Here is a 24,116-nt window from a genome sequence, read left to right as displayed (position 1 = left end):
CAGCTCCACCTCCGCTGCGGGGTCAAGGGCACCCAGCCAGCAGGGGAGGAGGGAGGAGCATGGGTTTCGCCCACACCCCTGAGTGCTCTGGCCTCCGTTAAAAAGAAAAACCAAAACCTGTTCCAGGTAAACTCAGGAGAAGTGTGAAGGAAAAGCCCAGCTGGGCTAACAAGCTAAGTCACAAATCTAAGCGTAACAAGTGTCGGATTACTGATCTGAGCTCTGCTGGGCTAACTCGTAAATGTAAATTAGTAAGTGTCGGTTTGCTGATTCCCTGTTCATGCTTTGCTAGCCAGCTGGATTTTCAAAGAGACATATCTGGCCTTGAAACTGTTGGTTTGCTGCCTCACTGCCTCTACTTTTGCGATAATGATGTTTCTAAAGCTATTGCGTGCCTGTTGGCCGAACACCCCAAGCTTGTACTTAACCCTATAAAACCTCATGCGCACGTCTTGGAAGCGCTCAGGGCTTAGGAGCAGAAGCCCCTCTGAGCCCGCCGGCGTAATACATCTGAGTACTCCAAACCTCAGAGTGGCGCTTGTTTCTTGGCTGGCCTGTCATTTCCGTAACAGAAGCGCATGTCTTTTCGATTTCCTTTCTCGTAAACCCGCCTCATTACTGGGTGGCTTTCACATCAGGCTTCCTTCTCATCTTTTAAAGAGCAGCAGGTTTCTAGAGGAGCCAGGCGCCGGAGGCGCGCGGAAGGCGAGCCAGGGGAGCTGAGAACTCGCCTCGCGGTGCACCGCCCGCGCCAAGTAAGTCTGCGCCTAACTTACTTCCAAGAACCTTTCCGTCAAGTAAGTTCTCAGGCCCAGACACCGGCTGCCGGAGGGAAGGCTGCGGGGGCGGGGCACTTTGCAGGGGAGGCTCAGCGTCCCCTTTTGGATCCGTGGCGGCTGCAATGGGATGCGCCGCTCCTCCGGGAGCATCCACGGGCGCAGGCGGCAAAGAGCCCTGCAGGGCAGGAGGAGGGCTGCACCCCTGCTCACCCGCGGAAACGGTTAGGGGCCAATCCCCGCCTCCTGGCCGCGGCTGTGGGTGGAGTCGCTCCCTCCTGCCCCTCCTCCCCTCCTCCGACGGGTCCCGACTGTGCCCTACTGGGCGCTGGAAAAACAGGAAGGATAGTCCTTGATGTGCACTTTAAATTTTTATAGAATTCCAGTATTAACCATATGTAATATTCTAAAGATTGCACAAAGCTGTATTTGTATAAAATAATTCATTCTCACTTTCTCTAATCAACTCTTAAAAATTAAGTATAAGATCTAAGCCTGTTTTTTATCCTTTGTTGTTACCAAATGTGTGGTCCCTACTCCAGAAAGAAAAATTACTTTAATTTTCAGTTTCAGTTTTTTTGCTCTGTTTCCATTGTGAGAAAGAAGAAAGACATCCCTTAGTTCATTTTCAACGTCTATAACATAGCAACAGAAAAGCGGGAGGAGGAAAGAGCGAGGTGAGTGGGAAGCAGCTGGGAGCTTCTCCCTAAACTCGCTGACCTGAAGAGCTGTGCAGCAGAAATGCCAATTTGTCTGCTCTCTTTTAAATACAACTTAATCTTGACCTCAGAACTCTCAGTTTCTGATTGAAAATGGTATCTGCGGAGTCGAGAGGTCAGGGAGGAATGTATCCTGATAGTCTGGACTGCAGGGTTCAGACGCTGGCTTTCGTTCTGAGAAAGCTCAGCTTTTTAATTTGGACCAGTGGTAGCTGCATGGTGACCGCTTCACACCATGTCACGTAACCAGGGCAGCAGCAGGCGGAGTGGAAAGAGTCCTGCCCGAGAGATGAGAGATGAGGGTCTTCTCCTGGATCTTTTGTTGGGCAGGAGTGGGGAAGCAATTTTTCCACCCATGACCTCAAGTTTCCTCACTGTATAGACATTGGGAGAGACTCATCACTGGTTCTCAACCCAGGCTCCACACTAGATTCACCTTCTACACACTTCTTTTCTTTTCCTTTCTTTTTTGAGTCAAGACCATAGTTGCTCAGAAAGATCTGGCTGCCTTTATTTTTTGAATGGGGGGGTGGTGGTGAGATCCCAAAACAAGTGGGCAACCTAAATATTGCATCCTTACTGTCACCCCCATTTGCACCCTTAAAAATTGGGAAACAAGCATATTGTCTCCTGGCCTTGGCTCTAAGTCACTGCTCAGCCAAGCCTGCCTGTGACACCCCGTAGGGCAGCTTCTTTCTGGTACTTCTTGAAAACTGGGAAGGACCAACTCAGCTCTTCCTGGGAAGTAAGTGCTTCTGTCTCCTACCTTAATGAAGCTCAGTGGCAGACATGTCCAGGGGTTATGCAGACCCACCTGAGGGCAGAGTTGGTTCTGAGTCTTTTCACAGGAACATTTTTGAACAATTACATGGATGGTGCAGAAGTTGGTCTTCTTGTTGTTCTTCACTGACTTTTAAATTAAGATATACTTTTTATTGGCTTATAACATACATCCTTTTCTTGATGTTGCTGCGCATTTCTGTTTGGAAAAACAAAATCTATTTCCCAGTGGCTCAGTTTCCCCACACAGAGGATAATTCTTAAAATTTGTGGCCAAAAGGATTTTTATGACTTCTAAAAAAGGAGAAAAACCAAAAGCTGTTTCCTTTCTTGAAGCCAAACTCTTTCAATCCTTTGAATATTATAAATGGTTCCATAGGTATTATGCATCATTGATCTGTCATATGGGAAACTAGAATTTATCAGCTTAAAAACTCAGATTTTTATAAATACTTGCGATCCTCATCACTAGTTCTACAGCTCTTCTCAATAACTAGGATCAAGGGACAGAAGAGATGCATGAAGTCCATGGCTTAACATTTCCTGGCTTGTTTTCCCAGGTCATCCTACTCCCAGACCTTCCCTCAGCATTGGCTCCACTGCTCAGTTTTCTCTTACCATATGCTTAAACTTTAGGTCTGGGGAGAGGATGATCAGATGAGGTGGTCACTTTGCTTCTCAGTGATGATGACCCCCACCGTATCCTCCTCGGCTTTGGGTAGAGCCGCTGTACTGTATGACAGAATGTGCCAGCAGTAACATCCACTCTGAGATCCTCACAGCACTGGGAGCACTTTGGCCATTCCAGAGATTCATTGTCAGGGCAGAACCAAAAATAGATGAATTTTTAATTGTAGGCCTTAGTCTATGCAAACTGTGCCAGGAACACAGCAAGGAAGAATGAACTCAGAGACGACTGAAGTGCAGCCTACATATGAATATTTAAACATTTATGCATAAAAAGGCACTATCAACAGAGTAAAAATGCAACTGAGATAGTGGGAGAAAATATTTACAAGTCATATCTGGTGAGGGATTAACATCCATAATACACAGAGAACTCCTAAAACTTAATGACATGAATACAAACAACCCTATTTAAAAATGGACAAAAGACTTGAATAGACATTTCCCCAAGGAAGATATACAGATAACTAATAAGCCTATGAGAAGTTGCTTAACAACACTAACCAGTAAGGAAATATGAGTAGAAACTAAAATGAGGAGCTACCTCACACCTGTTAGGATGAGTACCATCAACAAAACAGAAAAGAATAAATGTCAGAGATAATGTGGAGAAATTGGAACACTTGTGTGCTGTTGATGGGAATGTAAAAAGATACGCCACTGTGGAGACACTGAAGATAAGAGAGGAAGTGGAAGAATGTGCATGAAGAAAGGTGAGCTCCTCTGAGATGCAGGGAAGACCTCAGCAGGTACAGGGGAGGGCTCAGCTCACAGTGGGGCGGGCAGGTTCCTGCAGTGCCCTCGGAGACCCTGACAGGAGGTGCTTCCTAAGTCAGGGAGCTTCCTCTCCTCCTGTGAACACACTCCGCTTCACCTGAAAATAAAGTCGAGTTGTGGCTGCAGGTCCAGCCAGCCAGTCAGGGTCTTCCCTAGCACGTGCTCACACCTGCCCTTGCTGTGTGGCCACAGGTGAATTCAGACACGTCCATTGGTTTTTTCCAGACAGTTTGGTTACTCAGAAAGCAGATAGTTGGGGAATGGAGGGGCTGTAGCTCTCCAGGCTAACTGTTGTTTTCTTCTCTCTCTAAAATCTTCCTGAAGCAGAGGAGTGGGCCAGAAGAGAGGCACTGGAGAAAGAACAGGAGCTTCTACGGCATTAGTTTAATGAGCTGTGACAAAAGTTGGAGGACCAAGAGTCTCTGAGTGATTGATTAACAGCTAAAATGACAGAGGAGATAAGAGAAAGAGAAAAGACCTCAGCAGGTACAGGGGAGGGCTCAGCTCACATGGGGTGTGGAGTTTCCTGCAGTCACGTCTGAGAACGATGATGGGAGCAGCTTCCAGAAGCAGAGAACTTCCTCATCTTCTGTGAACACACTCTGCTTCATCTGAAAAGTACACAGGTCCAGCCAGCCAGTCAGAGCCCTTCCTAGCAGATTCTCACACCTGTCCGTCATGTGTAGTCACGGGTGAATTCAGACATGTCCATTTGCTTTCTTCAGACAGTTTGGTCACTGAGAAAGTGAGTGTTGGGGGATGGGGGCATTGTAGCTCTCAGGGCTGACTGTTGTTTCCTTTCCTCTATGAAATCTTCTTGGAGCAGAAGATCTGGACGAAAGAGAGGTGCCTATTTTTTCCGGGATGGAAAATGAGCCTCCTGAGCAAACAGTTAAAGAATTGCAGCAAATGTTGGAAAACCAAAAAATAGGCTTCATGAAATTTGTATTCAAAATAATAGGAGATACAAGAGAGAGAGAGAAACTTCTGAGGGAGATGAATGAGAAGATTGAGTGGCTCAAGGTAGGTCAGGTCTGGGTGTGTGCAGTGACTGTGAACAAAGCCCTGGGACCTCAGGAGGGGGAGGGGGAGAATCAAGGCAAAGTGAGAGAGAAGCACCCCTGCGCTGTACTGGCTTTGACTCCCTAGAAGCCCTGAGTCTTAGTGGCTTATATCCAGAAACTTGAGTTCTGTTCACAGTGAGTTTCTGAAGAGCCTAGGAGGAACTTGGTGCCTCCAAGCATTTATAGGATATAAAGAACTCTCCCAGTGCTTGTGCTGCTGTTTTGGGGGTTCCTGGATGATCTTATGGAGCCAGTATTAAATGGGGTTTTCAGGATTATCAAGTAGATGTTCTAACGGAGTGTGTCTAAATTCTCCATAAGCAGGAGAATTTACTGGAGCAGCAGATGGCGATTTACCGCACAGTCCATTCTTCAGGTTTTCTCCTCTCACTAGAGGCCACCTTCCTGGCCATAGATTAACTCCCATTCGTAGCGGATGGATCCTGAGTCTTCTGAGTAAGCTAGATCTAAAGGATGCGATTACTCTATTTTATCTCCTTCTAGTCCAAATATGTGCTGTTACCTGGAAACTTTTGGTGGGTGTCGAGCTAAAAGACACAACCAAGCCAAAGATTGGAAAAGGAAGGATTCATTACTTGCAGCTAATAAGGAGGACACCGGGGAGCTTTTCCAAAGCCGTCTCACTGACCAGCAGAACTAGGGCAGTCTTGAGCTATGGGTACATGCATATTCATGCAGGGTCTTGAGCAGCAGTCAGAGTCCAAGCTTTATTTGAATGGAGTCATGAGAGCCAGAAAATGTCAATATCATCATCTATCAGATTTCAGCCGATCTGGGTGCTGAGTGCCCAAGTTGGGATTTAGATTCTGCAAAATATCTCCAAGTTAGTCTTTACATTAAAATGGAACTGGGAGTCTTTACAACTATTTGCTGTCTTTGCTATTGTTACATCACTTGCCTGATAAGTTTGTCCTTTTCTTCTCTTAAGAGCATTATTACTGAGACTTGTTCGAAGGCAGGTATTGTGGCCAGGCTTAGATCACAAAATGGCTTAGGCCAAAAAATGGCTTCTCTTATGTCAAGAAAGTCATTCTTGGTTTTTTTTCTCCAGGAAGCCCCTACCATATCTGCTTACAACACTTTTTCTGGAAATCTGTCTGATCTCTTAGCAAGGTCAGTATAGGCACTCAGACATCCTCCTTGACTGAACACTTGTAGTTTCCTCATGTGCTTGGAACACACTTAAATTATTTTGAGGTTGTTGCTTTTCCTGTTTACTCCCTCCCCTTCATAGTAACCTACAGTCCTCTGGGAAGATTCTCTTACCAGATCTTTCTTTATCTTTATTTTGCTTTTAGTTGTTTACTGTTAATCATAAGCTGTAAATGGACTCAGGATGCTGCAGCTGCCGGGCACCACAGGGATTATATAATGCAAACTCAAACTCAGCATTTCACAAGAAAGGCTCAGGGAGTTAAAAACATACTAGTAGCCTTAAAGAGAGTATTTTAGTATTTTTTTCTAAGATGGGTAATTCAAGGACTTTTTAGAGTCTTATTGAGCTATAATTTACACACCATAAATTCCATGCGTTTAAAATGTACAATTGATACAAATGTACCTATATAAATGTACAATGATGTCACCATGGAAAGTTTAGAACATCTTTCTGGAAAAGGAGTGTTTTGTAAATTTGAAACTATTTGTACATACAATCCAACATGGGATGTTACCAGGAGAGCCCCAAACAGAAAAAACAGCATGTGAAAAATACGAAAGCCCCCAAGCTTACCTGTTTGTAAAAGTGCTCATTCTTCTGCCTGGTGGAAGCAGCACTGGCAGAGGAGGCTGGAGAGGTAGTGAGGTAAGCAGGGTCTTGGAAACGTTACATGTAGCGGGTGGGAAGCAACCAGGGCATGTTATTCAGAACAGTTCTTCTCTCAGAATATTTCAGTGGAAGTTTAGGTTTGACCTGCCTGTCATGTCTTTGCCCTTTTGTGGTCTCCAGGCCTCGGTGATGATAACAGATGAACAAGAAGAATGCTGCATGAAGGAAGGTGACCTCCTTTGTGATACAGGGGAGACCTCAGCAGGTACAGGGGAGGGCTCAGCTCACAGTGGGCTGGGCAGTTTTCTGAAATGCTCTCTGAAACTCTGACAGGAGGAACTTCCTGAAGCAGGAAGCTTCCGCTCCTTCTGTGAACACACTCTGCTTCATCTGAAAATAACAAGGCGAGTTGTGGTTGCAGGTCCAACTAGTCAGTCAGGGCCTTTGCTAGCACATTCTCACACCTGCTCTCCATGTGTGGTCACCAGGGGAATTTAGACACATACATCTGCTCTTTCCAGACCACATGGTCACTGAGAAAGTGGAAGGTTGGTGGGCAGAGGGTTGTAGTTCTCAGAACTGACTTTCATTTCCTTCCCTCTCTGAAATCTTCCTGGAGCAGCAGAGTGGGCCAGAAGAGAAGCAGCTGAGAGGGGAAAGGAGCCTCTTGAGCAAAAGGTTAAGTTGCTGCAGCAAAAGCTGGATAAGGAAGAAATAGCCTTTGAGGAATTCAGAGTCAAAATGACAGAGGAGATACGAGAGTGTGATGATCTTCTGAGAAAGGTGGACCAGAGTATTAAGGAGCTGGAGGTAGGTCTGGTCTGGGTCTACGCAGTTACCATGGAACAAAGCCCTGGAACCTGAGGAAGGGATGGATGAGGATTCAACAAAATCGCAGAGGAAAGCATCGTCGTGCTTTAGTACTTTTAACTAGAAGCCCAGAGTCTTTAATGGCTTATATCCAGAAACTTGAGTTCTGTTCACTGTGGGTTTCTGAAGAGTCCAGGAGGTCTCTGGATCTCCAAGCATTTATAGAATATAAAGAACTTTCCCAGGACTTGTGTTTTGAGGGATTCTTGTTGACCTCATGGAGCCAATATTAAACTGAGTTTCCGGGTTTATCAAGTAGGCATTCTAACTGTGTGTATCTAATACAAGCAGGAGAAGTTACTGGAGCAGCACATGGTGATTTACCTCAGCAGTTGATTCTTCCTATTACCTCTTCTAACTAGAGGCCATGTTCTTGGCCATAGATTAATTACCATTCATAGTTGAAGACCATGATTCCTCTGAATAGGAGTGTTCTAAAGGACTGTATCACTCCAATTTCTCTCCTCTTCCAATCTTAGGCACAATTTAAGGAAATCTGTCTGACTTGTGAGCAAAGTCAGTACAAAGGTCTGAGATGTCCTCCTTGACTAAACACTTGCAAAGTTTCCTTATGTGCTTGGAACACACTTCAGTGATCTTGAGGTTGTTCCTTTTTCTGTGCACTCTTTCCCATCCATAGTAACACAAGATTTTCTAGGATGATTCTCTCACCAGACCTTTCTTTTCTTTTATTTTGCTTTTAGTTGCTTACTGTTAATCATAAGCTGTAAATGGATGCTCAGGATGCCGCAGCTGCCAGGCACCACAGGGATTATATAATGCAAACCCTGCACTCCACAAGGACGGCTCATGGGGTTAAGAGGCTTACTAGTGTCCTTAAAGAGAGTGTTTCAGTATTTTTCCTGAGTTTGGAGTAATTCTGTTTTCTTTAAACAATGTTACTGAGATATAATGCACAAACCATAAATTCCATGCATTTATAGTGCACAGTTGGGTCAATTAATCTACAACAAAGTAGACAAGAATATACAATAGAGAAAAGACAGTTTCTTCAATAAGTGGTGTTGGGAAAAACTGGACAGCTACCTGTAAAAGACTGAAATTAGAACATTCTCTAACACCATGTACAGAAATAAACTCAAAATGGATTAAAGACCTAAATGTAAGACCAGAAATTATAAAACTCGTAGAGGAAAACTTAGAACACTTGTGGACATGCATTACAGCAATATATTTTTTGAAACAGCTCCTGGAGTAATGGAAATAAAAGCAAAAATAAACAAATGGGATCTAATTAAACTTAAAAGCTTTTGCACAGCTAAGGATGCCATCAACAAAACAAAAAGACAACCTACAGAATGGGAGAAAATATTTGCCAATTATGTGACTGAGAAGGGACAAATTTCCAAAATATACAAACAGCTTGTCCATCTTAATATCAAAGAAACAAGCAACCCAATCCAAAAATGGGCAGAAGACCTAAATAAGCAATTCTCCAGTGAAGACACACAACTGGCCAGTAGGCACATGAAAAAATGGCCGGCATCACTAATTGTCAGAGAAATGCAGATCAAAACTACAATAAGATATCACCTCATGCCAGCCAGAATGACTATCATTGAAAAGTCTACAAATAACAGATGCTGGAGAGGGTGTGGAGAAAAGGGAGCCCTCCTACACTATTGGAGGGAGTGTAGATTGGTGCAACCACTATGGAAGACAGTATGGAGGTTCTTTAAAAAACTGAACTGGACTTACCATGTGATCCAGCAATCCCACTCCTGGGCATATATCCAGAGAAAAATAAAATTCAAAAAGACACATATATCCCAGTGTTCATAGCAGCACTATTTACAGTAGCCAAGACATGGAAACAACCCAAATGTCCATCAACAGATGACTGGACAAAGAAGATGTGGTACATATATACAACGGAACACTACTCAGCCATAAAAAGTATAAAATAATGCCATTTGCAGCAATATGGATGGACCTGAAGACTGTCATTCAAAGTGAAGTGGGTTGGAAAGAGAAAGAAAAATGCCAGATGACATCATTTATATGAAGAATCTGAAAAGTAACAACAACAATAATAAGGACACAAATGAACTATTTACTATTTATGACTTTAGATGACTGATCTCTTGAATGCGTGTGAGCACATCTGACTGTCCTTTATGATCGTATTACCTCATTGTGCTGATTCTCATTTTGTGGTTGGCTTTATTCCTTTGGTAACTGTGTAAGTTAAAAAAGCTAAAGCTCTAATCTGTTCTTAGAAACAATCAGTACACAGATGTCAACTAAAAAAGTGCAGTATACTGTATACATGTATTTACATGCAAAATAACTGTGTATGTGCAGTCAAACTGTAATAATTCTACCTAATAAAACTAAAAAAGGGAAAAAAATGAAATGCACAGTTGGTACAGATGTACCAATGTAAACGTTCAGCAATTTCACATGAGGAAGATGGGGTAGAAGATCTCCCTGGAAGAGGAGTGTGATGTAAAATTTGAAAAATGTGTGCATATTACCCTGAGTGGGATGTTAAGCAGAAGAGCTTCAAGCAGAAAAAACATCATGTGAAAAATACGAAAGCCGCCATGTTTACATATTAGTAAAGCTGCACAGTCTTCTGCCTAGTGGAACCTTGAATGGGTGGTGGGGAGCAGCACTGGCAAAGCAGGCTGGAGGGCAGCAAGGCAGCAGGGGTCTTGGAAACTTTACATGTAGTGGGTGGGAAGCAACCAGGGAATGTTATTCAGAACAGTTTTCTCAGAATATTTCAATGGAGATTCAGGTTTGACCTGCCTGACATGTCTTTGCCATTTTGTGGTCTCCAGGCCTCAGTGATGATAACAGATGAACAAGAAGAATGCTGCATGAAGAAAAGTGAGCTCCTTTGTGATGCAGGGAAGACCTCAGCAGGTACAGGGGAGGGCTCAGCTCACAGTGGGGCGGGCAGGTTCCTGCAGTGCCCTCGGAGACCCTGACAGGAGGTGCTTCCTAAGTCAGGGAGCTTCCTCTCCTCCTGTGAACACACTCTGCTCTGTCTGAAGAGTACAAGGCGAGTGGTGGCCAGAGGTCCAGCCAGCCAGCCAGGGCCTTTCCTAGCACATTCTCACAACTGCTCTTATATGTGGCCACAGGTGAATTCAGACACGTCCATCTGCTTTTTCCAAACTTTTGGTCAATGAGAAAGTGGAGGGTAGTGAATGGGCTGTGGTAGCTCTCAGGTCTGACTTTGTTTTCTTCCCTCTCTAAAATCTTCCAGGAGCAGAAGAGTGGACCAGAAGAGTGGCAGCTGAGAAGGTTATGGAGTGTCTTGAACAAAAGTACACAGAGTTCTGGCAAAAGTTGGAGGACCAAGAAAGAGTCCATGAAGGACTTATAGCCATTATGACACAGGAGATAATAGAAAGAGAAAAGTCCTCAGCAGGTACAGGGGAGGGCTCAGCTCACAGTGGGGTGGGGAGGTTCCTCCAGTGCCCTCTGAGGACTCTAGCAGGAGGCCCGTCCTGAAGCAGGGAGCTTCCTCTCCTCCTGTGAACACACTCTGCTCCGTCTGAAGAGTACAAGGCGAGTGGTGGCCAGAGGTCCAGCCAGCCAGCCAGGGCCTTTCCTAGCACATTCTCACAACTGCTCTTATATGTGGCCACAGGTGAATTCAGACACGTCCATCTGCTTTTTCCAGACAGTTTGGTCAATGAGAAAGTGGAGGGTTGGGGAATGAAGGGTTGTAGTTCTCAGGGCTGAATGTTGTTTTCTTCCCTCTCTGAAATCTTCCAGGAGCAGCAGAGTGGGCCAGAAGAGAGGCAGCTGAGAGGGGAAAGGAGCCTCTTGAGGAAAAGATTAAAGAGCTGCAGCAAATGTTGGAGGACCAAGAAAGAGTCTCCGAGGGATTTAGAGCCCAAGTGCCAGAGGAGATGAAAGAAAGAGAAAAGACCTCGGCAGGTACAGGGGAAGGATCAGCTCACAGTGGGGTGGGGAGGTTCCTGCAATGATGTCTGAGAACTTTGACGGGAAGAACTCCAGAATCAGAGAGCTTGCTCTTCTCCTGTGAACACACTCTGCTCCGTCTGAAGAGTACAAGGCGAGTTGTGGTCGCAGGTCCAGCCAGCCAGCCAGGGCCTTTTCTAGCACATTCTCACAACTGCTCTTATATGTGGCCACAGGTGAATTCAGACACGTCCATCTGCTTTTTCGAGACAGTTTGGTCACTGAGAAATGGTGGGTTGTGGGATGAGCAGTTGTAGCTCCCAGGGCTGACTGCTGTTTTCCTTCTTCCCTGAAATCTTCCTGCAGCAGAAGAGTGGGCCAGAAGAGCAGTTTCTGTGTGTCTCAAGAGAGAAAAGGTGCCCCTAGAGCAAAAGGTTAAAGAATTGCAGCGAAAGTTGCACAAGCAGGAAAGAGCCTTCCAGAGGTTTAGAGCTCAAGTGACAGAGGAGATAATAGAAAGAGACAGACTTCGGAAGAAGATGAATAAGAGGATTGAGAGTCTCGAGGTAGGTCAGGTCTGGGTCTGGGCAGTGACTGTGAACAAAGCCCTGGGACCTCAGGAGGGGGAGGGGGAGAATCAAGGCAAAGTCAGAGGGAAGCACCCCTGCGCTGTACTGGCTTTGACTCCCTAGAAGCCCTGAGTCTTAACGGCTTATATCCAGAAACTTGAGTTCTGTTCACTGTGAGTTTCTGAAAGACCTGGAGGTCTCTGGTACCTGCAAAAAATATGAGAACCAATACATGTATGTACATGCATGACTGGGACATTGTGCTGTACACCAGAGACCGACACATTGTTATTGACTGTACTTCAAAAAATATATATATGTACCTTTTTAGCTCGTGAAAAAAAATATATAGTGAACTTTCTCAGGGCTTGTGCTGCCGTTTTGGGGGTTCGTGGATGAGCTCCTGGTGCCAGTATTAAATGGGTTTCCTGGGCTGTCAGGCAGATGTTCTAACGGAGTGTGTCTAACTAAGCAGGAGGGGCGGCTGCAGCAGCGCAGGCCATGCTTTATGTTTTCTCCTCTTGCTAGAGGCCACGCTCTTGGCCGTAGATTTACTATCGTTCATAGTAGAAGCACCCTGATTCTTCTGAATAAGGGAGTTCTAGACGACTATATTACTCCAGTTAGTCTCCTTCTCTTCCAAAGTTAGGTACTTTTTTAGGAAGTCTGTTTGACCTCTGAGGCAAAGTGAGTACAGACGCTCAGAAGTCCTCCTTGCCTGAACACTTGCAAAGTTTCCTTATGTGCTTGGAACACACTTCAGTGATCTTGAGGTTGTTCCTTTTTCTGTGCACTCTTTCCCATCCATAGTAACACAAGATTTTCTAGGATGATTCTCTCACCAGACCTTTCTTTTCTTTTATTTTGCTTTTAGTTGCTTACTGTTAATCATAAGCTGTAAATGGATGCTCAGGATGCCGCAGCTGCCAGGCACCACAGGGATTATATAATGCAAACCCTGCACTCCACAAGGACGGCTCATGGGGTTAAGAGGCTTACTAGTGTCCTTAAAGAGAGTGTTTCAGTATTTTTCCTGAGTTTGGAGTAATTCAGTTTTCTATAAACAATGTTACTGAGATATAATCCACAGACCATAAATTTAGTGCAGTTAAAATGTATAATTGATACAAATGGACCGATGTAAATGCGTAATGATTTCACATGGGGAAGGTGGTTTAAGATGTTTTCCTGGAAGAGGAGTGTGATGTAAATTTTGAAAAGTTTCTGAATATCGTCTAGCATGGCTTGTTACCAGAAAAGCCAAATGCAGAAAGAAAAAAAAAAAGCATGTGAAAAATATGAAAGTACCACGCTTACATATTTGTAAAACTGGCCATTCTTCTAACCGGCAGAACCTAGCATGGGTGGTGGAAAGCAAGGCTGTCAAAGGAGGCTTGAACAGTAGCATTGTAGGTGGAATCTTGGAAACTTTACCTCTAGGTAGTGGGAAGCAAGCAGAGAATGTTAATCAGAACAGTTCTTTTCTCAGAATATTTCAGTGGAAGTTCAGGTTTGACCTGCCTGACATGTCTGCCCTTTTGTGGTCTCCAGGCCTTATTGATATTACTAAAGCGACGAGAGAAATGCTGCATAAAGAAAGATGAGCTCTGTTGTGTTGCAGTAAAGACCTTAGCAGGTACTCAGCAGGTACAGGGGAGGGCTCAGCTCACAGTGGGGTGGGGAGGTTCCTCCAGTGCCCTCTGAGGACTCTAGCAGGAGGCCCGTCCTGAAGCAGGGAGCTTCCTCTCCTCCTGTGAACACACTCTGCTCCGTCTGAAGAGTACAAGGCGAGTGGTGGCCAGAGGTCCAGCCAGCCAGCCAGGGCCTTTCCTAGCACATTCTCACAACTGCTCTTATATGTGGCCACAGGTGAATTCAGACACGTCCATCTGCTTTTTCCAGACAGTTTGGTCAATGAGAAAGTGGAGGGTTGGGGAATGAAGGGTTGTAGTTCTCAGGGCTGAATGTTGTTTTCTTCCCTCTCTGAAATCTTCCTGGAGCAGCAGAGTGGGCCAGAAGAGAGGCAGCTGAGAGGGGAAAGGAGCCTCTTGAGGAAAAGATTAAAGAGCTGCAGCAAATGTTGGAGGACCAAGAAAGAGTCTCCGAGGGATTTAGACCCCAAATACCAGAGGAGATGAAAGAAAGAGAAAAGACCTCGGCAGGTACAGGGGAAGGATCAGCTCACAGTGGGGTGGGGAGGTTCCTGCAATGACAGCTGAGAACTTTGACGGGAAGAACTCCAGAACCTTCCTCTCCTCCTGTGAACACACTTTGCTACGTATGAAAATAATAAAGGGAGTTGTGGTTGTAGGTCCAAGCAGCCAGTCAGGGTCTTTCCCAGCACATTCTTAAACTTGACCATAATGCCAGGTTAGCGATGACTTTAGACATATCCGTCTGCTTTTTCAAAACAGTTTAGTCACTGAGAAAGTGGAGAGTTGATCAATGAGCAATTGTAGCTCTCAGGGCTGACTGTTGTCTTCTCTCTCTAAAATTTTCTTGGAGCAGAAGATCTGGACAAAAAAGAAGTTGAGAGGGAAATGGAATTGCTTAAACAAAAGATTAAAGAGCTGCAGCAAATGTTGGAGGACCAAGAAAGTGTCTCCGAGGGATTTAGACCCCAAATACCAGAGGAGATGAAAGAAAGAGAAAAGACCTCGGCAGGTACAGGGGAAGGATCAGCTCACAGTGGGGTGGGGAGGTTCCTGCAATGACAGCTGGGAATTTTGATGGGAGGAACTCCAGAATCAGAGAGCTTGCTCTCCTCCTGTGAATAGACTCTGATCCATCTGAAAATAACATGGCAGGTTGTTGTTGTAGGGCCAGCGAGCCCGTCAGAGTGCTTCCTAGCAGATTCTCACACTCACCCTTAAGTGTGGTTACAGGTGTGTTCAGACATGTCCATCTGTTTTTTCCAGACTTTTTTTCACTGAGAAAGTGGAAGGTCGGAGAATGAGTGACTGTAGCTCTCAGGGCTGACTGTAGCTTTCTTCTTTCTCTAAAATTTTCTTGGAGAAGAAGAGCCAAACAAAAGAGAAGAAGCTGAGAGGGAAGAGGAGTCTCTTGAGCAAAATGTTAAAGGGCTGCAGCAGAAGTTGGAGGACCGACAAACAGACGTCAATGGATTAAAAGCCCAAGTGACAGAGGGGATCAGCAAAAGGGAAAAGACCTCAGCAGGTACAGGGGAGGGCTCAGCTCACAGTGGGGCGGGGAGGTTCCTGCAGTGCCCTCGGAGACCCTGACAGGAGGTGCTTCCTAAGTCAGGGAGCTTCCTCTGCTCCTGTGAACACAGTCTGCTATGTCTGAAAATAGGGCCAGTTGTGGCTGCAGGTCCAGCCAGCCAGCCAGCCAGCCAGGGCCTTCCTGGTGTGGCCTCAGGAGAATTCAGGCATGTCCATCTGCTTTTTCCAGACAGTTTGCCCACCGAGTTGGCAGGGGGTTGGGAATGAAGGGCTGTAGCTCTCGGGGCTGACTGTTGTTTCCTTCCCTCTCTGAGATCTCCCTGGCACAGCAGAGTGGGACCTAAGTGAGGCAGCTGAGGGAGAAAAGGTGGATCTTGAACAAAAAGTTAGAGAACTGCAGCAAATGTTGGAAGACCAAGAAAGAGCGTTTGAGTTTTACAGAGTCATAATTACAGAAGAGATCCAAGGAATTGATGACCTTCTCAGAAAGATAAGTGAGAGTACTGAATTGCTCGAGGTAGGTCTGGTCTGGGTCTGGGCAGTGACTATGGAACAAAGTTCTTGAACCTCAGGAGGGGATGGGTGAGAATTAAAGCAAAGTCAAGGGGAAGTATCTTCTTTTACTGCTTTTGTTTCACTGAAAGCCCTGAGTTTGTAATGGCTTATATCCACTCACTTGAATTCTGTTCACAGTGAGTTTCTGAAGAGTCCAGGGGGACTTCGGTACCTCTAAGCATTAATAGGGTGTAAATGACTTTCCCGGGGCTTGTGATGCTGTGCTGAGGGATTCCTGGATGATCTCTTGTGCTCAGTATTAAATGGGGCTCCCAGGGTCATCAAGTGGATGTTCTAACAAAGTATATATACTGTAAGCAGGAACCAGTTCAATTTACTAAGATTATTGCCAATTATCAGGAACACTACTACCATCCTGAGAACCTAAGATAGAGCTTGCTAACCTGAATCTATCAAATATGCACAGATTTAGAAATAAGGAGAATTGACAGCTTCTAACCTGGCTGCAGGTGTGTCCACGTAAGGAGAATCTGCCTGAGTCAGCACACAGCATAGTTCTCTCTTCTCCCATCTGCAAATGTTTACATCAGAGTTCTAAATCAGCTTAGGAGTTCCCAGTATTTCTAAGACATAGGTGAGAATTTGTGCCATTCAGAGGCAAGGCTCTCTCCCAAATAACATCAATGTGGCTGGAATGTCTTATTATAGCAACTGTCCCCGTGCCTCATTAGCCACCTGGCCAAACCCTGGTGGTGGGTGAGTGTGAACGAGGTTGTGCTGTGCGTCCTCTCACCTTCCAAGCCTAAACCAGGAGATACTCCTAATGTAAACAGTATCTTTTCATGATCTGATAAGAGATAACTGTTTAAAAGGAAAACACAGATAATTTTATAAACTGGTAATAGAAAACCTTGTATTTGAAAGACTGGGATTTTAAATAGTTTTCCTTTTACTAACACATCATTCTTTTTTAGGCCACAATAAACAACGAAAATGATCGGATAATGAGCAAAATGCTGAAAATGACTGCACGTCCTAGATAGAAGAAGACAGTGAGGAAGAAAGTACTTCACTGCCTTTTGTTTTGATCTTGGATTTGGGAGAAGAGAAACCATGCGTGGTCACTAATTACCCAGTTTTTCTCTTGTTTTGAATTCTGGCAGTTTTACAACTTTTTATAACAGCTTTTTGATCTGACCTATTTTTATTTGTGTGTACACTTTCTCTTTTTTTAAATCAAATTTTTGTAGAAAAATAGGAAAATCACCTAATATAGGACATCAGTGCCTGGCAAACAAATGATAGAATTAATGTGGCTGGAAAGTTGATTTAGATGGAAATGGAAACAACTGAGTAGAAAAGAAAGAGATGCTCAGATTCATGATATATTTTTAAAAAGCCCAATATTGGAATATACTTACTAAGAAATGCTGCTGCAAATCACATATGAATAGTTATAGAAATGGGTATGTACACTGTGTTCTTGAGAGGAAAGAACCAGTTCCGCCTATAAAATAACTGTCTCTTAGTTCACGTGTAAATTTTATGTGTTCCAAGTTAAAATTTCACAAAGACTGTTTCTAAATTTTAAATGAAGCTGATCAAAAAAAAAAAAAAAAAAAAAACATTAAAAAGCCATGACAATTTGAAGAGTCACAATGAAATGTACAGAATTACAATAATTAGAACAATGTGTTGCCAAGGCAGAAATATAAAAACAGAGCATAAGAACATGTTACAGTCTAAAAATAGAACTGAGAACATACTTGATTGAAAGTATGTGAAGAGTGTTATTTCAAATCAGTGGAAAAATATAAACCATACATCAAGTGTCGTCAGCCGTCTGGACAGCCACGTAGCGTAAAAGGGTGACTAGAGCTCTTATAAACCTCGCACAGAGTAAATTCCAGCCTAACCTTAGACTGAAACATTTAAACATCTCCATAAAAATAATAAATGTCAGATAATTGTAAAACAAATTTGGAATATCAAATTTATTTTTAAGTGACATAAAACTCAAAGATATAAAAATAGTAACAAAACTCCATAAAAATAAATTTGTTGTGGTAAAAGGAGCATAGACATTCAGAAGCCAAAATGATCACCTCAATTTAAGTCATAGAAGAGAACAAAATTTATACTAGGTATGAATCATATAGAGCCACAAATCAATAAAAATGGGCTGACTTTGCATAGACAGCTTATAGAAAAGTCAGATATTCAAGTCACTCAAAATAAGAAAAATGAAACTAAAATGATGAGAAAGTGTTTTGCTACTGAGTCCAAACCCATTCTGCTCACTGCACGACAGGCCAATAAATTGGGAGACCAGGTGTTGGGGCAAGGAATAATGACTTTATTTGAAAAGCCAGCAGACCGAGAAGATGGCAGACTAATGTCCTGGAGAACCGTCTTACCCAACTGAGAATTCAGGCTCCTTTTATACTAAAAAAGGGAGGCAATGTGATTGGTTGTTGCAAATTTCTTGGTGTCAGAATCCTTTGTCCTTGCAGCTGTCCACGTAGGTCAGGTCATGATGTTCCTGTAAACCTCCAATGAGACAAATGTTATTCTCTGCTTTGCAACCTTCCCATCTCTATATGAATGGAAAAGTGTTAAGCCCTTAAAGGTCAGAGACTTGAGAATGGGCTATTCTGTACATTTCAGGCAGAAGACAATATTCTTTTACAAAAGGTGCAGAACCAGGATGAGTAAGCACAGGAAACAGAGCACAGGGTTAGAGTTAAAGGAGCAGATCTTACATGGAGTCAGATTTGGTCTTCTCTATTACAACTCCCCACTGCCAAGGTCCTTTCTGCAGTCTTGTGGGAAAAGGGGCAACAGCTGTCCTGGCTACTTCCTGCTGAACAGGGGTGGTGAGAGGGTGATCATGGAAGGGAACTGGTCAGCCTTGGACAGGGGACATCCCTTAAACTCTTCAGTCAGTAGTGCAGTCCTCTTTCTTTATCTACAACTACTTGAACCTGATGAAACCCCTCAGTACTTTGTTGAACTTGGGGTTTTGGTTCCAGTTCCCAATATATATCTATTAATGTTAACTTTCCTACTGTACCATAATTACACTAGATCCCTGTGCTATTTATTTGGACAAAATAAACAGATAGATTGACCCTTCTCCAGCTACAATGAAATTACAATCTCAATATTTATCTTTTTTAAAGAGCAGCCTTAAGTCTTCTAGGGGTTCACAAACCCATTGCTCTCCAGGCCTCCCAGGAGTCGGGGCATGTTTTGATTCTGATGACAGTGGTGCTGCTTTAATCTGAGTGTGATGAATCCATGGCTTTACTCCAGCTAATCTGACCAATGAGAACACGATAATGACACGTGCGGTCCTATCCACTTTGTAATCAGCTGAGTTTCAGGTCCCTGTTCTGTCCAGATTTTAAGGAGGACTTGGTCTCCAGGTCAGAAAGGATGCAAGGCTACCAGGCAGACCTGCTGGAGGCAAACTCGTAAAAAGAGATTAGTATAGTGCCTAAAGTTTTAGCATATTGGCAACTGCTAGGTCTTTTAGAGCATTTAAAGATTTTCTTGCCTGGGTAAAATACCTGGAATGGCCTACTGTACAGTATTTTAAAGGGGCTTAATTTAAACCTGCTTCTGGGGGCCACTCTGATCCATAGCAGGGCAACTGGTATGGCCTCATCCCAAGTTAAGTAAGTCTCTTGACATATTTTAGCATTATGCTTTTGGAGCCCATTCCTGGTTCCTTCCTTGATGGCAAAAAAAGGTGTCTCAGGAAAATGGGGCAGGAGAATGGCCAAGTCCCAGGTTTCAGGTGAGTCCCTGGGATGTGCCCCATCAAGTGAAGGTCCTTGGTGTCGCTCAGGAAAGAATTCAAAAGCGAGCCATCGTAGAGTGAATGTAGATTTATTCAGGAGATACACGCTCCATAGATAGAGGGTGGGCCATCTCAGAAAGCCAAAGAAGCCATAAGCCATGGGGGTGTTTAGTTTAAAGGAAAAGTAGTTACACTTTCCACAGACAGAGTGAGGGTCGATTCAGAAGGCAAGATAGACAGAGCCCCCATCGGCTGCAAGGTTGTTAGTTTTTCTGGGCTCAGTAATTTCATATGCTAACAAGTAGGAGGATTTTTCCAGCTACTTTGAGGAAGGGGCAAGGGTTCCCAGGAATTGGGCCATCACCCATTTTTTTGGCCTGGGAACTGTCATGGCACCTGTGGGAGTGCCATCTAGCATGCTAATAATCAGGATGAACGTATGATGAAGCTCCGGGTCTACTGAGATTTAAATCTTCTGCCAGCTTGGGCCTAGCTATTGTGACTTTCTTTTAATGGTGGTACACTGCCCCCTTCCCATGTCTCAGTTTAATGTAAGGGCCATGCAAGGAGAATGGATGGCTTCTGCTCTGAAGGCCCCAACTCCCCCATCATTTTCCTGGAAGAGTTCTAAAATGTAAAGTTTACAGGGTGTGTTGTGGGGCCAAGTGGAGTCCTTCAATATCCAATGACCCTCATTCCTGGGTTCTCAGATGTCTGCCTGTAATCTCTTAAAAGATAAAGTACATTTTTTACTGGGCATGTTTGAATAGCCCTAGGTAATGCCTAATCTCACAATTGCTCAGGCTAGTTTGTTTGAGCCTACCTTATCAGAGTCATAAATCCCACCACCTTTCAGGGACCCTAAACTTCTTATGTCACCTACAACCAATCAAAAGCTTGTGCAGGAGCTGATTACACAGCCCCCAAGCCATTGTGTTTACCAACTCCTCCATCCCCATAAAAGGCCTCAGCAACCAACCCCCAGAGCTCACACAGGCACTTCTCATCTGCATGGTTCACTGTATCAGCAGGATATCTATTAAACTTTTCTTTGTCCTTTAAGCTTTTCTTAGTCTTTGGTAAATTCTTTTACTGCCCGTGACATTGGTCCACTTGTCCCTGGAAATGTGTGACATTCTTCTGATTGGTTGGTAGTAAGGTAATAGGGTGATATCTATGGAATCTCAATCTTCTGATTCCAACTAGTCTGATGTATATGTCCTTATGGTCAGCATGTAGTCACCACCTTCTACTTAGTTGAGGGACTTAGTTTCTGTAGAAGAACTCAGAGATATGTATCCAACTGTCATCTATATCCCTTCAGGAGGAACTTGGAGTTCTGTGACTCTATTGTCCTATTAACCACTTGAGCCTGCACTTTGGGATGCAGTGAAGGCCTAGGAGACTAAAAACTCTTTTTTCCCCTACAAACAAGAAACAGGGGACATCGAGGGACTTTTGCATGAGGGAGGATCATGCAGGGTTCTGCTAGGTTTCAACAGCAGAAAACTAACCAATAAAAAATGGTGCTAAATTGCTTTGTCATAGAAATTTTAATTGCTCCCCAAAACAAGATAATGAGTAAAGGAAAGAATAAAATGGGGAAGAACCAGTAAGATAGAAAGGGGCTGGGCTTTGGTGGAATGAAGAGCTCATGGCTCCCTTCAAAGCTGTGATGGGCAATATGAAGAAATAAAGATCTCGGAGGCAGGACCAAGATGGCGGCGTAGAAGGACGTTCGTAGCTCACCCTCGCCCACAAATACACCAGAACTCACATCCGCGGACCCACCCAGCCAACCAGAGCACCTGCTGAACTCCAACAGAACATTGCCCTCTTCAAAAGACAAAGACACCACGAATCTGGTAAGAGAAAAGTTAAAAAGAAAGAAGAAAAAGCAAAACAGTGTGGGACCGGTCCCGCGGGGAGGGAGCAGCAGAGGAGGACTGGCGCTCGCTCGCTGGGTCTCCCCTCTCCAACGGAGAAGCCAGCGGGACGGAGGGGGAGCCTCCGAGGCTCAGATCTGTATGGAGCAGCCCTTGATCGACAGAACTAAGTTGAACAGGCACAAGGGGTCCCCGTGACACCCAGCCTGAGAGGTGAGCCGGCAGCTGGGGGCCAGGAAAAGCTGCGTGAGCGGGGCGGAGGACTAGGGCGACTGCGCTGAGGCAGCCCCCGGGGAATGCAGGGGGCTGCGCGCTGTGGCTGGGAGGGGGATAAGAAGCAGGACCACCTCGGTCCCCCATAAATTGCGAAAAAAGCAAGCAACACAGCTGGAATGCCCTGGGGGGAGGGGCGCCGTAGCCTTTGTCTCCTCAGACCGGCGCCGCCATTACTGGCACTTCTCGCGAGAAGAGAGGCGGGGCGCGGCCACAGCCGCCATCTCCTCCTGTGCGCTGCGCCTGGGCCGGGGTGGGGCCGAGCCCTGAATCTGTACCTGGGGGCTTCTGCAACCTCCTGGGCAGGACTGAGGCTTGTTTACAGCCGGAGGCAGGATCTTTCTGCCCTGGTACCTCAGAGAACTTGTGCTGCCAAGACAAGCAAGGAGCTGAGTTTTCCACAGAGCAGGGTTGGGGCCATTCCGCGGTCTTCCCTGAGCCCGCCTACGGAGCGCCCACCCGAGGCGGAGCGGGCTGCTGCACAGAGCAGCGGAGCAACCGGCGCTGGGAGAGGGTGGGCGGCCCCCGCCTTTCTGGCGGGAACACAGCACCGGACCACGGTGCTGGGAGAGCGCGTGATCCGCCTGCACATGTTGCCAGTCTGCAACATCTGACTGTGGCATGGGGAGGGGAGGGGAGGGGGAGTGACCCGCCCACCCACAGCGAAGGAGAGCAGCACCTGACCCAGTGTTGGGAGGGGGCATGATCTGCTTGCCAACAGGCACTAGGAGCAGCACAGACGAGGGCGACAATGGAGGGCCTCTGGCAGCAGCAAGCTGAGTTCAGGAAACAGGGCGAAGACAGAAGACTTCTCAATAAAATCGTTGAGTCTTCAGAACACATCCTTTTTTTAAAGACTTTTTTATATCTGTTCTATTTTCTATTACATTTTTAATTTTTACTTTTTAAACCGTTGTATATGTTTACAGTTTTAATCTCTTTTAAATTTTTCTTTTGAAATATTTTTATTATTATTATTTTTTAAAAATCCACCTCATTTCATTTTTAATTCTCTTGGCTTTGATCTCCTGTTACTGATTATACACAGATTTCAGATATTGTTTTTTTGATTGTTTCTCCTTTTTTTAGGTTTTTAGAAGATGTCTCAACTTGATTGCTATTCTGCTTCAACTTGCTCTTCTATTATTGATTATATACTATTTTCAAGCCTTTTTTTCTCCCTTCTTTAAAAATTCTCTATTGTCTTATCTTTTTAAAAATCTAATTTCTATTACCTTTTAAAATTTTACTTTTTAAACAATTGTATATGTCTCCAGTTTTAATCCCTTTAAAATTTGTCTTTTAAAATCTTTTTATTATTATTTTTAAAAATCCACTTCATTACATTTTTAATTCTCTTGGTTTTGATCCCTTGTTATTGATTATACACAGGTTTCAAATATTGTTTTCTGATTTTTTCTCCTTTTTTTAAGGTTTTTAAAAGACATCTCAACTCAATTGCTATTCTGCTTCAATTTGCTCTTCTATTATTGATTATACTCTGTTTTCAAATCTTTTTTCTCCATTCTTTTAAAATTCTCTCTTGTTTTTAAAGTTTTATTCCTGCATAGGCTTTAGATAGATAAATAAATAAACTCCTTAAGGACCACAATAGATAACTGATACTCCATAAGCCACAGTGCCAGAAAGATATGAGCAAGATGAAGAAGCAGAGGAACCATTCCCAATTAAAAGAGCAAAAGAAATCCCCTGAAAGAACCAATGAAGTAGACATTGATGGCCTACTAGAACAAGATTTCAAAAAAGGAGTGATCAAAGTACTGAAGGAACTAAAAGAGACAGTGTTTAGAGATATAAAATATGTCAAAAATGAAATTGAAGCTATAAAGAAGAGCCAAGTAGAATTGGTAAACTCATTTGCTGAGCTGAGAGCTGATCTAAAGGCTGTACAAAGCAGGGGTACAAGTGACCTAGAAGACAGGGCAACAGAAAGCACCCAATCAGAACAGCTCAAAGAAAAACAAATAAAAAACAATGAAAACATTATAAGGGACATATGGGAGGCTATAAAGCATGCCAACCTATGCATAATAGGGGTTTCAGAAGGGGAAGAAAGAACAAAGGGGATTGAAAATGTATTTGAAGAAATCATGACTGGAAACTTCCCAAACCTAAAGGAGGAATCAGATATCCAAGTACAGGAAGCTCAGAGGGTCCCAAAGAGGAAGAACCCAAACAGACCCACACCAAGACATATCATAATCAAGATGGCCAGAGTCAAGGATAATGAAATGATCCTAAAGGCAGCAAGAGAAAAACAAAGAGTGAGTTACAAGGGAACCCCCATAAGGCTCTCAGCTGATTCCTCTACACAAACACTACAGGCCAGAAGGGAGTGGCAAGATATATTCAAAGTCCTGAATGAAAAAAAGATGCAGCCTAGGATACTTTATCCAGCAAGGCTATCCTTTAGAATAGAAGGAGAGACAAAGAATTTCACAGACAGGCAAAAACTAAAAGAGTTTAGCATCACTAACCCCACGCTGAAAGAAATATTGA

The 24,116-nt window shown here is 44.1% G+C and overlaps 1 protein-coding gene across 18 annotated transcripts; it reads left to right on the top strand.

The window, feature by feature from the left end:
* The first annotated feature begins 600 nt into the window (after nucleotides 1-600).
* LOC106730410 (golgin subfamily A member 6-like protein 22) lies at nucleotides 601-17,408 on the top strand. 18 transcript variants are annotated; one of them, XM_032487017.1, is made up of 16 exons: nucleotides 607-755; nucleotides 1,344-1,453; nucleotides 4,067-4,225; nucleotides 4,566-4,762; nucleotides 6,773-6,857; nucleotides 7,215-7,402; nucleotides 10,270-10,354; nucleotides 10,701-10,865; nucleotides 11,222-11,380; nucleotides 11,732-11,931; nucleotides 13,486-13,570; nucleotides 13,938-14,096; nucleotides 14,443-14,598; nucleotides 14,953-15,111; nucleotides 15,431-15,633; nucleotides 16,607-17,408. In XM_032487017.1, the coding sequence occupies exons 3-16, from the start codon at nucleotides 4,186-4,188 to the stop codon at nucleotides 16,673-16,675; spliced, it is 1,950 nt and encodes a 649-aa protein (XP_032342908.1). In that variant the 5' UTR covers nucleotides 607-755; nucleotides 1,344-1,453; nucleotides 4,067-4,185; the 3' UTR covers nucleotides 16,676-17,408. The 18 variants fall into 18 exon arrangements, with proteins under 18 accessions (XP_032342918.1, XP_032342921.1, XP_032342923.1 ...); XM_032487016.1 differs by lacking the exon at nucleotides 1,344-1,453 and having other exon boundaries at nucleotides 603-755; XM_032487023.1 differs by lacking the exon at nucleotides 1,344-1,453 and having other exon boundaries at nucleotides 603-755; nucleotides 4,064-4,225; nucleotides 7,218-7,402.
* The last annotated feature ends 6,708 nt before the right edge of the window (nucleotides 17,409-24,116 follow it).

The sequence above is a fragment of the Camelus ferus genome, chromosome 9 (genome assembly GCF_009834535.1).
Source record: "Camelus ferus isolate YT-003-E chromosome 9, BCGSAC_Cfer_1.0, whole genome shotgun sequence".
In the NCBI taxonomy this organism is placed as follows: domain Eukaryota; kingdom Metazoa; phylum Chordata; class Mammalia; order Artiodactyla; family Camelidae; genus Camelus; species Camelus ferus.
This window is presented reverse-complemented; position numbering and strand designations above follow the sequence as displayed.